Source organism: Oncorhynchus clarkii, chromosome 18 (genome assembly GCF_045791955.1).
Source record: "Oncorhynchus clarkii lewisi isolate Uvic-CL-2024 chromosome 18, UVic_Ocla_1.0, whole genome shotgun sequence".
NCBI classification, from domain to species: Eukaryota; Metazoa; Chordata; class Actinopteri; order Salmoniformes; family Salmonidae; genus Oncorhynchus; species Oncorhynchus clarkii.
Genome location: NC_092164.1, coordinates 55,269,078 through 55,282,583, shown reverse-complemented (window position 1 = coordinate 55,282,583; position 13,506 = coordinate 55,269,078). Strand labels below are relative to the sequence as shown.

The 13,506-nt window shown below is 45.4% G+C and overlaps 1 protein-coding gene across 2 annotated transcripts in view; it reads left to right on the top strand.

Annotated features, from left to right (window-relative positions):
- Positions 1 to 2,972: 2,972 nt before the first annotated feature.
- LOC139373714 (formin-like protein 2) overlaps positions 2,973 to 13,506 on the top strand; it is a 28,188-nt gene continuing 17,654 nt past the window's right edge. For both annotated transcript variants that reach the window (XM_071114608.1, XM_071114607.1), the window contains exons 1-8: positions 2,973 to 3,705; positions 9,362 to 9,445; positions 9,862 to 9,942; positions 10,140 to 10,216; positions 10,425 to 10,508; positions 10,626 to 10,775; positions 10,880 to 11,006; positions 12,158 to 12,234. In XM_071114608.1, the coding sequence (XP_070970709.1) occupies positions 3,589 to 3,705; positions 9,362 to 9,445; positions 9,862 to 9,942; positions 10,140 to 10,216; positions 10,425 to 10,508; positions 10,626 to 10,775; positions 10,880 to 11,006; positions 12,158 to 12,234 (797 nt within the window). In that variant the 5' untranslated portion in view covers positions 2,973 to 3,588. The remainder of the gene's footprint in view (positions 3,706 to 9,361; positions 9,446 to 9,861; positions 9,943 to 10,139; positions 10,217 to 10,424; positions 10,509 to 10,625; positions 10,776 to 10,879; positions 11,007 to 12,157; positions 12,235 to 13,506) is intronic.

The window sequence follows — 13,506 nt, the reverse complement described above, 5'->3', positions numbered from 1 at the left end:
CCTCTCTCTATCACACACACGTTCACGAATCACGATCACACACACGCTGTGCCACTCCTTCTGTCGCAGCGCAGCGCGCGGCACTCAGCTCTTGGAATGGACAGAGGCCGGTAACTGCAGGTGCGCGAGAGATGCTGCCGGTTTAAAAGCGTTAAACGGGAGTTACAGCTCCAAATATCCAACCAGAGAGGATGGTGCTTAGATTGACAGGTTATTCGACCAATGTGTGTGCGTGCGTGTGTGTGATGCCCTCCATATCTCCAGCTTGTTGAGTGTTAAAACAGGCTGCAGTTGTTCATGGGGGAGAGAGAAAGAGTGAGAAAGAGAAAGAGATAAGAAGCTGAGAAGGACTCACAGGAGGAAGAGTGAGGGAAGGAGGGTGAGAGATGAGCGGCAGATGGAAAGAGGGGGAAGGAGGGTGAGAGATGAGAGGCAGATGGAGAGAGAGGGGAGGAGGGTGAGAGATGAGAGGCAGATGGAGAGAGAGGGAAGGAGGGTGAGAGATGAGATGCAGATGGAGAGAGAGGGAAGGAGGGTGAGAGATGAGAGGCAGATGGAGAGAGAGGGAAGAGGGGGAGAGATGAGAGGCAGATGGAGAGAGAGGGAAGGACGGTGAGAGATGAGAGGCAGATGGAGAGAGAGGGAAGGAGGGTGAGAGATGAGAGGCAGATGGCAGGAGGGAAGGAGGGGGAGAGATGAGAGGCAGATGGAGAGAGAGGGAAGGAGGGGGAGAGAAGAGAGGCAGATGGAGAGAGGCAGATAGGTGAGAGGGAAGGAAGGAGGATAGGGAAAAGGAGGATGGGGAGAGGAAGATAGGGGTGAGGAGGATAGGAAGAGGAGGATAGGGGTGAGGAGGATAGGAAGAGGAGGATAGGAAGAGGAGGATAGGAAGAGGATGATAGGGAGAGGAGGATAGGAAGAGGGGGATAGGAAGAGGAGGATAGGAAGAGGAGGATAGGATGAGGATGATAGGGAGAGGAGGATAGGAAGAGGAGGATAGGAAGAGGAGGATAGGGGTGAGGAAGATAGGAAGAGGAGGATAGGAAGAGGAGGATAGGGAGAGGAGGATAGGGAGAGGAGGATAGGAAGAGGATGATAGGGAGAGGAGGATAGGAAGAGGAGGACAGGAAGAGGAGGATAGAAAAGAGGTGGATAGGAAAAGGAGGACAGGAAGAGGAGGATAGAGAAGAGGTGGAAATGGTAGATGAGAGGAAGGGAAAAATAGTCTGGTGGTGGACATAACTGCTTCTATCTCCATTCTCCTTCAACCCTCCCTCCCTCCCTCCCTCCCTCCTGTCACACTCCATTCTCTCCTCCCCGCCATCTCTGTTTGCTCATTACCCATCCATCCATCCATCCATTCTCACTCCCTCACCCTTCTCCTCCTCCCTCTTTCTTTTTCCTCCCCTCTCCCTCATTTGTGTTCAACTGGTTCTACCCTTCTGCCCAGGTGTTAATTTGTTCACTTCCGTTGGTGTAGTTAAAAGGACTGGTAAAAGAGACATGGTGGGAACTCCCTCTAGTCTGGCCCATGTTTACATCAATCCAATACTTTGAACCGGGAAGGGCTGCACACTTCGGAGAAAACGGTGGAGATTTGGGACTGAGGGAGAGAGGTGTGTTAGCTGTGAGAGCCAATCGAATGCTTTTAAATGTGTAGGCAGGGGCTCACACTTCTGGGAGAAAATTGGAGATTTGGGATGCAGAGAGAGGCGTGTGAGCTGTGAGAGCCAACCAGAGGCAACCCTCCCTCCACAGAGCAGAGCGCTGCATCACGACACCACCTCCTACTGCATGGCTTTATGGCCAATGCAGACTTTATGGGACTTTCATCATCATTTTGCTCTTTCCAAATACTCACCCAGCTAACAGGGTGGCCATTTATGGCAGCCACCCTGTGGCTCATGCATGGTATTGCACTTCCATTGCTAAACAAAAATCAATTTCTCACTGACAAAATCAGGTAGATGTAATACACGTGTTGTCCACAAGAGGTCCTGCGCACACCGTGATGGTGAATGCCCCCATCTGTTCAGATATCAGTCAGAAACGGGGACAAAGGCGGCTTAGCAGGCGTGGATTCAGGATGATATGACACTACAGGCCCTGAATACATGTTTCTGCTGACTTTTTCATTTGCAAACGAGATGTTGGGGATTTGTAGCCTACTGACCACATCGTTTGTAATTAAAAGGAAGGCCTATATTTTGTATGTATTGTATCTATGTATTTTCAATTTTATTATGAATAAAACTGTTTTGATACTTGCAGGTCTAGTAGGTCGTACTATAAGGTCTTGCTATACGCATATCTTGGCCATAGCCATGCATCTGACCCCAAAATAACTCAATACCAAAGCCACTATACGACATAAAGCCTAATTATGAATGAATCCACTAATTTAATTTGTCTATGAAAGCCAGTATTTAAGTAGGCTAAACATGTGTAGTGGCAATAGTAGGCTTAGACTGCCTGTAAAAATAACAGCCTAAACCAGAAAGGTAGAATATGGGTGAGAAATCAGCAGGCCCATTATAGGCCAATAGGACAGGCCTATTCATAGAAATGGACCTAATAAAGGAGGGGTCAGAAGTCTGGACAATGAGCATCTGTGAGATAGATAGCTCGTCGTTAAACGATTAAGACTCTAACTACCAGGATGCATCAGAACAAAACAAAGCCTCTCCCCTCTGCTCTGGGTAGAGATTGCCCAAAATATGATAGGATCAGTTTATCCTCCCCAAATCATAACCTCAATTATTACTGGGTCACGCGTAAAACTGACTCTAGATCAGTGTCTAGGGGTAGACGTTATCCGAGTCCCCCTCCCCTCGCGTCTCGCTCACGGCTGTGGGCTGTGCGCTGCAGGGGGGCGGGAGGCGAGGAGAGCGAAGCGGCAGAAGGCTCATTGTGTGTCGGTTAGAAAGTGGGGGTCGTTGCGGGGGGGAGAAAGCGTGCGTGGAGGCTGAACTCTCGCTTTTGTCGCCTGTGGAGGAGGGGGCGGATTAAGTAGCCTGCTCGCTCACACACACACCAGGGACGCCCGGTTCGTTTATCAGCATCATCATCATACCCATTACCGAGGATATACAGTGAACCGGGAAGGGATGCAAATTTAGCGCGAGACGGACAGTGGGACTTCGGTCTCAGCTGGATTCGGATAAATGGTGCGTGCGCCGTTCCGTCGTCGGCGATGAGAAGAAAGGAGGACAAAAGATGAACGGATGGAGGATAGACACGGCCCCCGGTAGACACGCGCCTTCGGTTTACCGCATCTCTCTGATCTCGTGCCGCCGTGCGTGAGTCTGTGGGTCGGTCGTTCAGACTGTGTCTCACTAGGGAGAAAAACCCGAACAGTATTCCCGAATTACAGGAGGCGTTGCCTGTATCTGACTGACTGCAGAGAGACTATTGTCTGTGTGTGATTTGACGTTTAGGGGTGTGATTGTATGTGAGCGGGTGTGCTTGTGTGTGTGGTGACTGTGAGAGGTGTGTTTGTCTGATTTGATGGCGAGGGGTGTGTGAGGGTGTGTGAGTTGCTGGTGTAAGGGTGTGTGTGGGTTGACAGTACAGGTGTGTGTGTGAGCCATGGGGAACACAGAGAGTATGGAGTCTCAGCTAGCTGTCATCAGGGCCAGGGCTGCTCCTGTCAAGCTGCCCATGCCTGATCCTGCTGAGCTGGAAGAGAGGTTCTCCATTGCACTGGTAGGTGACACACACACACGCATGAAACGCACACATGCTCATACATTGCATGTGCGTGTCTGTAGGATTGTTGTGTGTGTGTGTGTTGGAGTGTTGAGTGTGTGTGTATGTATGAGTGTTGAGTGTGTGTGTGTGTATGAGTGTTGAGTGTGTGTGTGTGTGTGTATGAGTGTGTGTGTGTGTATGACGGTTGTGTGTGTATGAGTGTTGAGTGTGTGTGTATGAGTGCTGAGTGTGTGTGTGTGTGTGTGTGTGTATGAGTGTTGCGTGTGTGTGTGTATGAGTGTGTGTGTGTGTGTATGTATGAGTGTTGAGTGAGTGTGTGTGTGAGTGTTGAGTGTGTGTGTGTGTGAGTGTTGAGTGTGTGTGTATGTATGAGTGTTGAGTGTGTGTGTGTGTATGTATGAGTGTTGAGTGTGTGTATGAGTGTTGAGTGTGTGTGTGTATGAGTGTTGAGTGTGTGTGTATGAGTGTTGAGTGTGTGTGTATGAGTGTTGGAGTGTGTCCCCTAACCCATTATGGATGACTGGTTAGAATGGAAGAGTGTTGTTGTAAATACCATCTCTCTCCCTGCATATGCAACGCGTTGCCTCTTCCAGATACACTGCCATATTTAATTATCTGTGTATCAGTAAGAGTCCTTCATATCACACATACTCATATTTAATTCTCTGTGTGTCAGTAAGAGTCTTTCATATCACACATACTCATATTTAATTCTCTGAGTGTGTCAGTAAGAGTCCTTCAAATCACACATACTCATATTTAATTATCTGTGTGTCAGTAAGAGTCCTTCATATCACACATACTCATATTTAATTCTCTGGGTGTCAGTAAGAGTCCTTCATATCACACATACTCATATTTAATTCTCTGCGTGTCAGTAAGAGTCTTTCATATCACACATACTCATATTTAATTCTCTGCGTGTCAGTAAGAGTCTTTCATATCACACATACTCATATTTAATTCTCTGTGTGTCAGTAAGAGTCTTTCATATCACATATACTCACATTTAATTCTCTGAGTGTGTCAGTAAGAGTCTTTCATATCACACATACTCATATTAAATTCTCTGTGTGTCAGTAAGAGTCTTTCATATCACACATACTCATATTTAATTCTCTGAGTGTGTCAGTAAGAGTCCTTCAAATCACACATACTCATATTTAATTATCTGTGTGTCAGTAAGAGTCCTTCATATCACACATACTCATATTTAATTCTCTGGGTGTCAGTAAGAGTCCTTCATATCACACATACTCATATTTAATTCTCTGTGTGTCAGTAAGAGTCTTTCATATCACACATACTCATATTTAATTTTCTGTGTGTCAGTAAGAGTCTTTCATATCACACATACTCATATTTAATTCTCTGCGTGTCAGTAAGAGTCTTTCATATCACACATACTCATATTTAATTCTCTGCGTGTCAGTAAGAGTCTTTCATATCACACATACTCATATTTAATTCTCTGTGTGTCAGTAAGAGTCTTTCATATCACATATACTCACATTTAATTCTCTGAGTGTGTCAGTAAGAGTCTTTCATATCACACATACTCATATTTAATTCTCTGTGTGTCAGTAAGAGTCTTTCATATCACACATACTCATATTTAATTCTCTGAGTGTGTCAGTAAGAGTCTTTCATATCACACATACTCATATTTAATTCTCTGAGTGTGTCAGTAAGAGTCTTTCATATCACACATACTCATATTTAATTCTCTGAGTGTGTCAGTAAGAGTCTTTCATATCACACATACTCATATTTAATTCTCTGAGTGTGTCAGTAAGAGTCTTTCATATCACACATACTCATATTTAATTATCTGTGTATCAGTAAGAGTCCTTCATATCACACATACTCATATTTAATTATCTGTGTGTCAGTAAGAGTCTTCCATATCACACATACTCATATTTAATTCTCTGAGTGTGTCAGTAAGAGTCCTTCAAATCACACATACTCATATTTAATTATCTGTGTGTCAGTAAGAGTCCTTCATATCACACATACTCATATTTAATTTGCTGTGTGTCAGTAAGAGTCTTTCATATCACACATACTCATATTTAATTCTCTGCGTGTCAGTAAGAGTCTTTCATATCACACATACTCATATTTAATTATCTGCGTGTCAGTAAGAGTCTTTCATATCACACATACTCATATTTAATTCTCTGTGTGTCAGTAAGAGTCTTTCATATCACATATACTCACATTTAATTCTCTGAGTGTGTCAGTAAGAGTCTTTCATATCACACATACTCATATTTAATTCTCTGTGTGTCAGTAAGAGTCTTTCATATCACACATACTCATATTTAATTCTCTGAGTGTGTCAGTAAGAGTCCTTCAAATCACACATACTCATATTTAATTATCTGTGTGTCAGTAAGAGTCTTTCATATCACACATACTCATATTTAATTTTCTGTGTGTCAGTAAGAGTCTTTCATATCACACATACTCATATTTAATTCTCTGTGTGTCAGTAAGAGTCTTTCATATCACACATACTCATATTTAATTCTCTGAGTGTGTCAGTAAGAGTCCTTCAAATCACACATACTCATATTTAATTATCTGTGTGTCAGTAAGAGTCCTTCATATCACACATACTCATATTTAATTATCTGGGTGTCAGTAAGAGTCCTTCATATCACACATACTCATATTTAATTCTCTGTGTGTCAGTAAGAGTCTTTCATATTACACATACTCATATTTAATTTTCTGTGTGTCAGTAAGAGTCTTTCATATCACACATACTCATATTTAATTCTCTGCGTGTCAGTAAGAGTCTTTCATATCACACATACTCATATTTAATTCTCTGCGTGTCAGTAAGAGTCTTTCATATCACACATACTCATATTTAATTCTCTGTGTGTCAGTAAGAGTCTTTCATATCACATATACTCACATTTAATTCTCTGAGTGTGTCAGTAAGAGTCTTTCATATCACACATACTCATATTTAATTCTCTGTGTGTCAGTAAGAGTCTTTCATATCACACATACTCATATTTAATTCTCTGAGTGTGTCAGTAAGAGTCCTTCAAATCACACATACTCATATTTAATTATCTGTGTGTCATTAAGAGTCCTTCATATCACACATACTCATATTTAATTCTCTGGGTGTCAGTAAGAGTCCTTCATATCACACATACTCATATTTAATTCTCTGTGTGTCAGTAAGAGTCTTTCATATCACACATACTCATATTTAATTTTCTGTGTGTCAGTAAGAGTCTTTCATATCACACATACTCATATTTAATTATCTGCGTGTCAGTAAGAGTCTTTCATATCACACATACTCATATTTAATTCTCTGCGTGTCAGTAAGAGTCTTTCATATCACACATACTCATATTTAATTCTCTGTGTGTCAGTAAGAGTCTTTCATATCACATATACTCATATTTAATTCTCTGAGTGTGTCAGTAAGAGTCTTTCATATCACACATACTCATATTTAATTCTCTGAGTGTGTCAGTAAGAGTCTGTCATATCACACATACTCATATTTAATTATCTGTGTGTCAGTAAGAGTCTTTCATATCACACATACTCATATTTAATTTTCTGTGTGTCAGTAAGAGTCTTTCATATCACACATACTCATATTTAATTCTCTGCGTGTCAGTAAGAGTCTTTCATATCACACATACTCATATTTAATTCTCTGCGTGTCAGTAAGAGTCTTTCATATCACACATACTCATATTTAATTCTCTGTGTGTCAGTAAGAGTCTTTCATATCACATATACTCACATTTAATTCTCTGAGTGTGTCAGTAAGAGTCTTTCATATCACACATATTCACATTTAATTCTCTGAGTGTGTCAGTAAGAGTCTTTCATATCACACATACTCATATTTAATTATCTGTGTGTCAGTAAGATTCTTTCATATCACACATACTCATATTAATTCTCTGAGTGTGTCAGTAAGAGTCTTTCATATCACACATACATACTCATATTTAATTCTCTGTGTGTCAGTAAGAGTCTTTCATATCACACATACTCATATTTAATTATCTGTGTGTCAGTAAGATTCTTTCATATCACACATACTCATATTAATTCTCTGAGTGTGTCAGTAAGAGTCTTTCATATCACACATACATACTCATATTTAATTCTCTGTGTGTCAGTAAGAGTCTTTCATATCACACATACTCATATTTAATTCTCTGAGTGTGTCAGTAAGAGTCTTTCATATCACACATACTCACATTTAATTCTCTGAGTGTGTCAGTAAGAGTCTTTCATATCACACATACTCATATTTAATTCTCTGAGTGTGTCAGTAAGAGTCTTTCATATCACACATACTCATATTTAATTATCTGCGTGTCAGTAAGAGTCTGTCATATCACACATACTCATATATAATTCTCTGCTCACACATGTTCATGTCTCTGTTGAAGAGGGAATGTCTGTCTTCAGTAGACAGAGGTCTTCTGGAGAGATGTGTGTATCTCTCTGTCTATCTGTCTCTCTCTCTCTCTCTCTCTCTCTCTCTCTCTCTCTCTCTCTCTCTCTCTCTCTCTCTGTATCTCTCTGTCTCTCTCTCTCTGTCTCTCTCTCGCTCTCTGTATCTCGCTCTCTCTCTCTCTGTCTCTCTCTCTCTCTGTATCTCTCTGTCTCTCTCTCTCTCTCTGTATCTCTCTGTCTCTCTCGCTCTCTGTATCTCTCTCTCTCTCTCTCTGTCTCTCTCTCTCTCTGTATCTCTCTGTCTCTCTCTCTCTCTCTGTATCTCTCTGTCTCTCTCGCTCTCTGTATTTCTCTGTCTCTCTCTCTCTCTCTCTGTATCTCTCTGTCTCTCTCGCTCTGTATCTCACTCTCTCTCTCTCTGTATCTCTGTCTCTTTCTCTCTGTGTATCTCTCTCTCTCTCTCTGTCTCTCTCTCTCTCTCTGTATCTCTCTGTCTCTCTCTCTGTATCTCTCTCTGTATCTCTCTGTCTCTCTCTCTGTATCTCTGTATCTCTCTGTCTATCTCGCTCTCTCTCACTCTGTATCGCTCTCTGTCTCTCTCTCTCTCTCTCTGTATCTCTCTGTCTCTCTCTCTGTATCTCTCTGTCTCTCTCTCTCTCTCTCTCTCTCTCTCTGTATCTCTCTGTATCTCTCTGTCTCTCTCTCTGTATCTCTGTATCTCTCTGTCTATCTCGCTCTCTCTCACTCTGTATCTCTCTCTGTATCTCTCTGTCTCTCTCTCTGTATCTCTCTGTCTCTCTCTCTCTGTATCTCTCTCTGTATCTCTCTGTATCTCTCTCTGTATCTCTCTATGTATCTCTCTGTATCTCTCTCTGTATCTCTCTGTATCTCTCTCTGTATCTCTCTCTGTATCTCTCTCTGTATCTCTCTGTATCGCTCTCTGTATCGCTCTCTGTATCTCTCTCTGTCTCTCTCTCTGTATCTCTCTGTATCTCTCTCTGTTTCTCTCTGTATCTCTCTCTATCTCTCTCTGTATCTCCCTCTCTGTCTGTCACCTTCTCCTTCACTTTATCCATCTTTCAATTCTTCTCTCTCTCTTTCTCTCTCTCTCTCTCTGTCTCTCTCTCTCTCTTTCTCTCTCTCTCTCTCTCTCTCTCTCTCTCTCTCTCTCTCTCTCTCGCTCTCTGTCTCTCAGAACTCTATGAACCTGCCTCCTGATAAGGTGCGCCTGCTCCGTTGCTACGACAACGAGAAGAAGTGGGAGCTGATATGTGATCAGGTGAGACAGAAGGTCAACTCTGATTGGCCAAAGAACAGCCTGGTCTGATAATGACCCCTAGCACTGTCCCGCTTCTATGTTAGTAGACCTGAAGGAAGTGAACAGGTGTAAGCTATATGCAGGAAGCTCCTCCTAGCCCATTGGAAGGCTGTGTGTGGCCAACGTCACATGCCTGATACACCAGTCCAGTCCCTTCAGCACTGTAGAAACAGAAGACAGGCAACCAACATGGTTCATTCAGGTATTCAGCATCTCTTTGGCCAGTGTGAAAGGCAAGTGTGTAACCATTGCTTGTGTGTGTGTGTGTGTGTGTGTGTGTGTGTGTGTGTGTGTGTGTGTGTGTGTGTGTGTGTGTGTGTGTGTGTGTGTGTGTGTGTGTGTGTGTGTGTGTGTGTGTGTGTGTGTGTGTGTTGTAGGAACGGTTCCAGGTGAAGAACCCTCCTCACACCTACATTCAGAAGCTGAGAGGATTCCTTGACCCGGCCGTCACACGCAAGGTGAGTGACAGCCACGTCACCATGGTGACAGAGCCAGTAATATCATAGTAACAATATGGTAACACAAGCTGGAACATTTGTTCCTCAACTTGACACAGTTGGGTAGATACCATTTAGGATTCCATCATTTCCCAAACCAGCAGACAGGAAATTATTTTGAGGGAATACCAGAATAACCCTAACCCTACTGTCGTTAGAAATTCCGTCGGAGAGTCCAGGAGTCGACTCAGGTGCTCAGAGAACTGGAGATCTCACTACGGACCAATCACATCGGGTGAGTCACAGGCCGCAGCCAATCACAGAGTCCTGGATCAAAATGAATCAGAACCGAATCAGAGTCACGTTGACATTCACTCAGTTCCAAACCATTCTGACTCAGAGAGGAGGGTTTAGCTGGCCAGGGGTTTTAGTGATTATACAGCTAGATATTGAACAGTGAGTTATTTGTCTGATAATAAATCCTAATGTTCCTCTGTCTCCAGGTGGGTGAGGGAGTTTCTCAACGAGGAGAATCAGGGCCTAGATGTTCTAGTAGAGTACCTCTCCTTCGCTCAGTACGCGGTCACGTGAGTGTGTGTGACTGTGTGTGTGGGCATATCACCTTTTCCATACGCGTGTGTTCTGTTGAGTCACGTGTGTGTGACTGTGTGTGTGTGTGTGTGTGTGTGTGTGTGTGTGTGTAGGTTTGATGGGGAGGTATCGGAGGCCAGTACTGAAGAGAGAGCTGTAGATTCCCCCTGGAGTCGTTCTATAGAAGATCTCCATGGAGACAGCAACCTGCCCTCCCCCTCCAGTGGCAACAACGTACCGCGCTCCTCACGCCACTCTATCGGGTAACACAAACCCAAACACGCACACATATATGCCACTCCATCAGTTAACACACACACCAAGTTGTGGTGTTAATCCTGTGTTGATTGTATGTTGACTGTGTCAGGTCAGCGTTGGTGTCCAGGTCTAACACACTGCCCAGTAGGAAGACACTGAAGAACTCCCGCCTGGTGTGTAAGAAGGATGACGTTCACGTGTGTGTGATGTGTCTCAGAGCCATTATGAACTACCAGGTGAACTATACATCTGTCCCCTCTCACCTATCTCTCCCTCTCTCTCTTAACCCCTCCTATCTCCCCCTCTCTCTTAACCTCTCCTATCTCCCCCTCTCTCTCTCTCTCTTAACCCCTCCTACCTCTCCCTCTCTCTCTCTTAACCCCTCCTATCTCTCCCTCTCTCTCTTAACCCCTCCTATCTCTCACTCTCTCTCTCTCTCTCTTAACCCCTCCTATCTCTCCCTCCTCTCTCTTAACCCCTCCTATCTCTCCCTCTCTCTCTTAACCCCTCCTATCTCTCACTCTCTCTCTCTCTCTCTTAACCCCTCCTATCTCTCCCTCCTCTCTCTTAACCCCTCCTATCTCTCCCTCTCTCTCTTAACCGATCCTATCTCTCCCTCTCTCTCTTAACCCCTCCTATCTCTCCCTCTCTCTCTTAACCCCTCCTATCTCTCCCTCTCTCTCTCTTAACCCCTCCTATCTCTCCCTCTCTCTCTTAACCCCTCCTATCTCTCACTCTCTCTCTCTCTCTCTTAACCCCTCCTATCTCTCCCTCCTCTCTCTTAACCCCTCCTATCTCTCCCTCTCTCTCTTAACCCCTCCTATCTCCCACTCTCTCCCTCTCTCTCTCTTAACCCCTCCTATCTCTCCCTCCTCTCTCTTAACCCCTCCTATCTCTCCCTCTCTCTCTTAACCCCTCCTATCTCTCCCTCTCTCTCTCTCTCTCTCTCTCTCTCACTCTCTCTCTCTCTCTCTTAACCCCTCCTATCTCTCCCTTTCTCTTTCTTAACCCCTCCTATCTCTCCCTCTCTCTCTCTTAACCCCTCCTATCTCTCCCTCTCTCTCTCTTAACCCCTCCTATCTCTCTCTCTTTTAACCTCTCCTCTCTCTCTCTCCCTCTCTCTCTTTAACCCCTCCTATCTCTCTCTCTCTTAACCCCTCCTATCTCTCTCTCTTAACCCCTCCTATCTCTCTCTCTCTCTCTCTTAACCCCTCCTATCTCTCCCCCTCTCTCTCTTAACCCCTCCTATCTATCTCAACCCCTCCTATCTCTCCCCCTCTCTCTCTCATCCTGATTTACCACCCTTCCTTCCTCTCATCCTCGTGGTTATTTTTTGATAGCAGTGATTAATATATGATGTGTTATGTTCCCCTCCCTCTGTCTGTAGTATGGCTTTAACATGGTCATGTCCCATCCTCATGCTGTGAATGAGATCGCTCTGAGCCTCAACAACAGAAACCCAAGGTCAGTAGTCAGTGAACACCTCTCTCTGTGTCTGCATTAGGAAGGAGGAAACCTTTATAGCACTGGTTCCCAACCAGGGGTACTAGGGCCTCTGGGGGGGTACTAGGGCCTCTGGGGGGGTACTAGGGCCTCTGGGGCTACTTGGCCTATCCACAGGGGGTACTAGGGCCTCTGGGGCTACTTGGCCTATCCACAGGGGTACTAGGGCCTCTGGGGCTACTTGGCCTATCCACAGGGGGTACTAGGGCCTCTGGGGCTACTTGGCCTATCCACAGGGGTACTAGGGCCTCTGGGGCTACTTGGCCTATCCACAGGGGTACTAGGGCATGTGGGGCTACTTGGCCTATCCACAGGGGTACTATGGCCTCTGGGGCTACTTGGCCTATCCACAGGGGTACTAGGGCCTCTGGGGCTACTTGGCCTATCCACAGGGGTACTAGGGCCTCTGGGGCTACTTGGCCTATCCACAGGGGGTACTAGGGTCTCCGGGGCTACTTGGCCTATCCACAGGGGTATTAGGGCCTCTGGGGGGGTACTAGGGCCTCTGGGGCTACTTGGCCTATCCACAGGGGGTACTAGGGCCTCTGGGGCTACTTGGCCTATCCACAGGGGTACTAGGGCCTCTGGGGCTACTTGGCCTATCCACAGGGGTACTAGGGCCTCTGGGGCTACTATCCACAGGGGTACTAGGGCCTCTGGGGCTACTTGGCCTATCCACAGGGGTACTAGGGCCTCTGGGGCTACTTGGCCTATCTACTAGGGCCTATCCACATCCACAGGGGTACTAGGGCCTCTGGGGCTACTCCTATCCACAGGGGTACTACTCTGGGGCTACTATACACAGGGGTACTAGGGCCTCTGGGGCTACTTGGCCTATCCACAGGGGTACTAGGGCCTCTGGGGCTACTTGGCCTATCCACAGGGGTACTAGGGTCTCTGGGGCTACTTGGCCTGTCCACAGGGGTACTAGGGCCTCTGGGGCTACTTGGCCTATCCACAGGGGTACTAGGGCCTCTGGGGCTACTTGGCCTATCCACAGGGGTACTTGGGCCTCTGGGGCTACTTGGCCTATCCACAGGGGTACTAGGGCCTCTGGGGCTACTTGGCCTATCCACAGGGGGTACTAGGGCCTCTGGGGCTACTTGGCCTATCCACAGGGGGTACTAGGGCCTCTGGGGCTACTTGGCCTATCCACAGGGGTACTAGGGCCTCTGGGGCTACTTGGCCTATCCACAGGGGTACTATGGCCTCTGGGGCTACTTGGCCTATCCA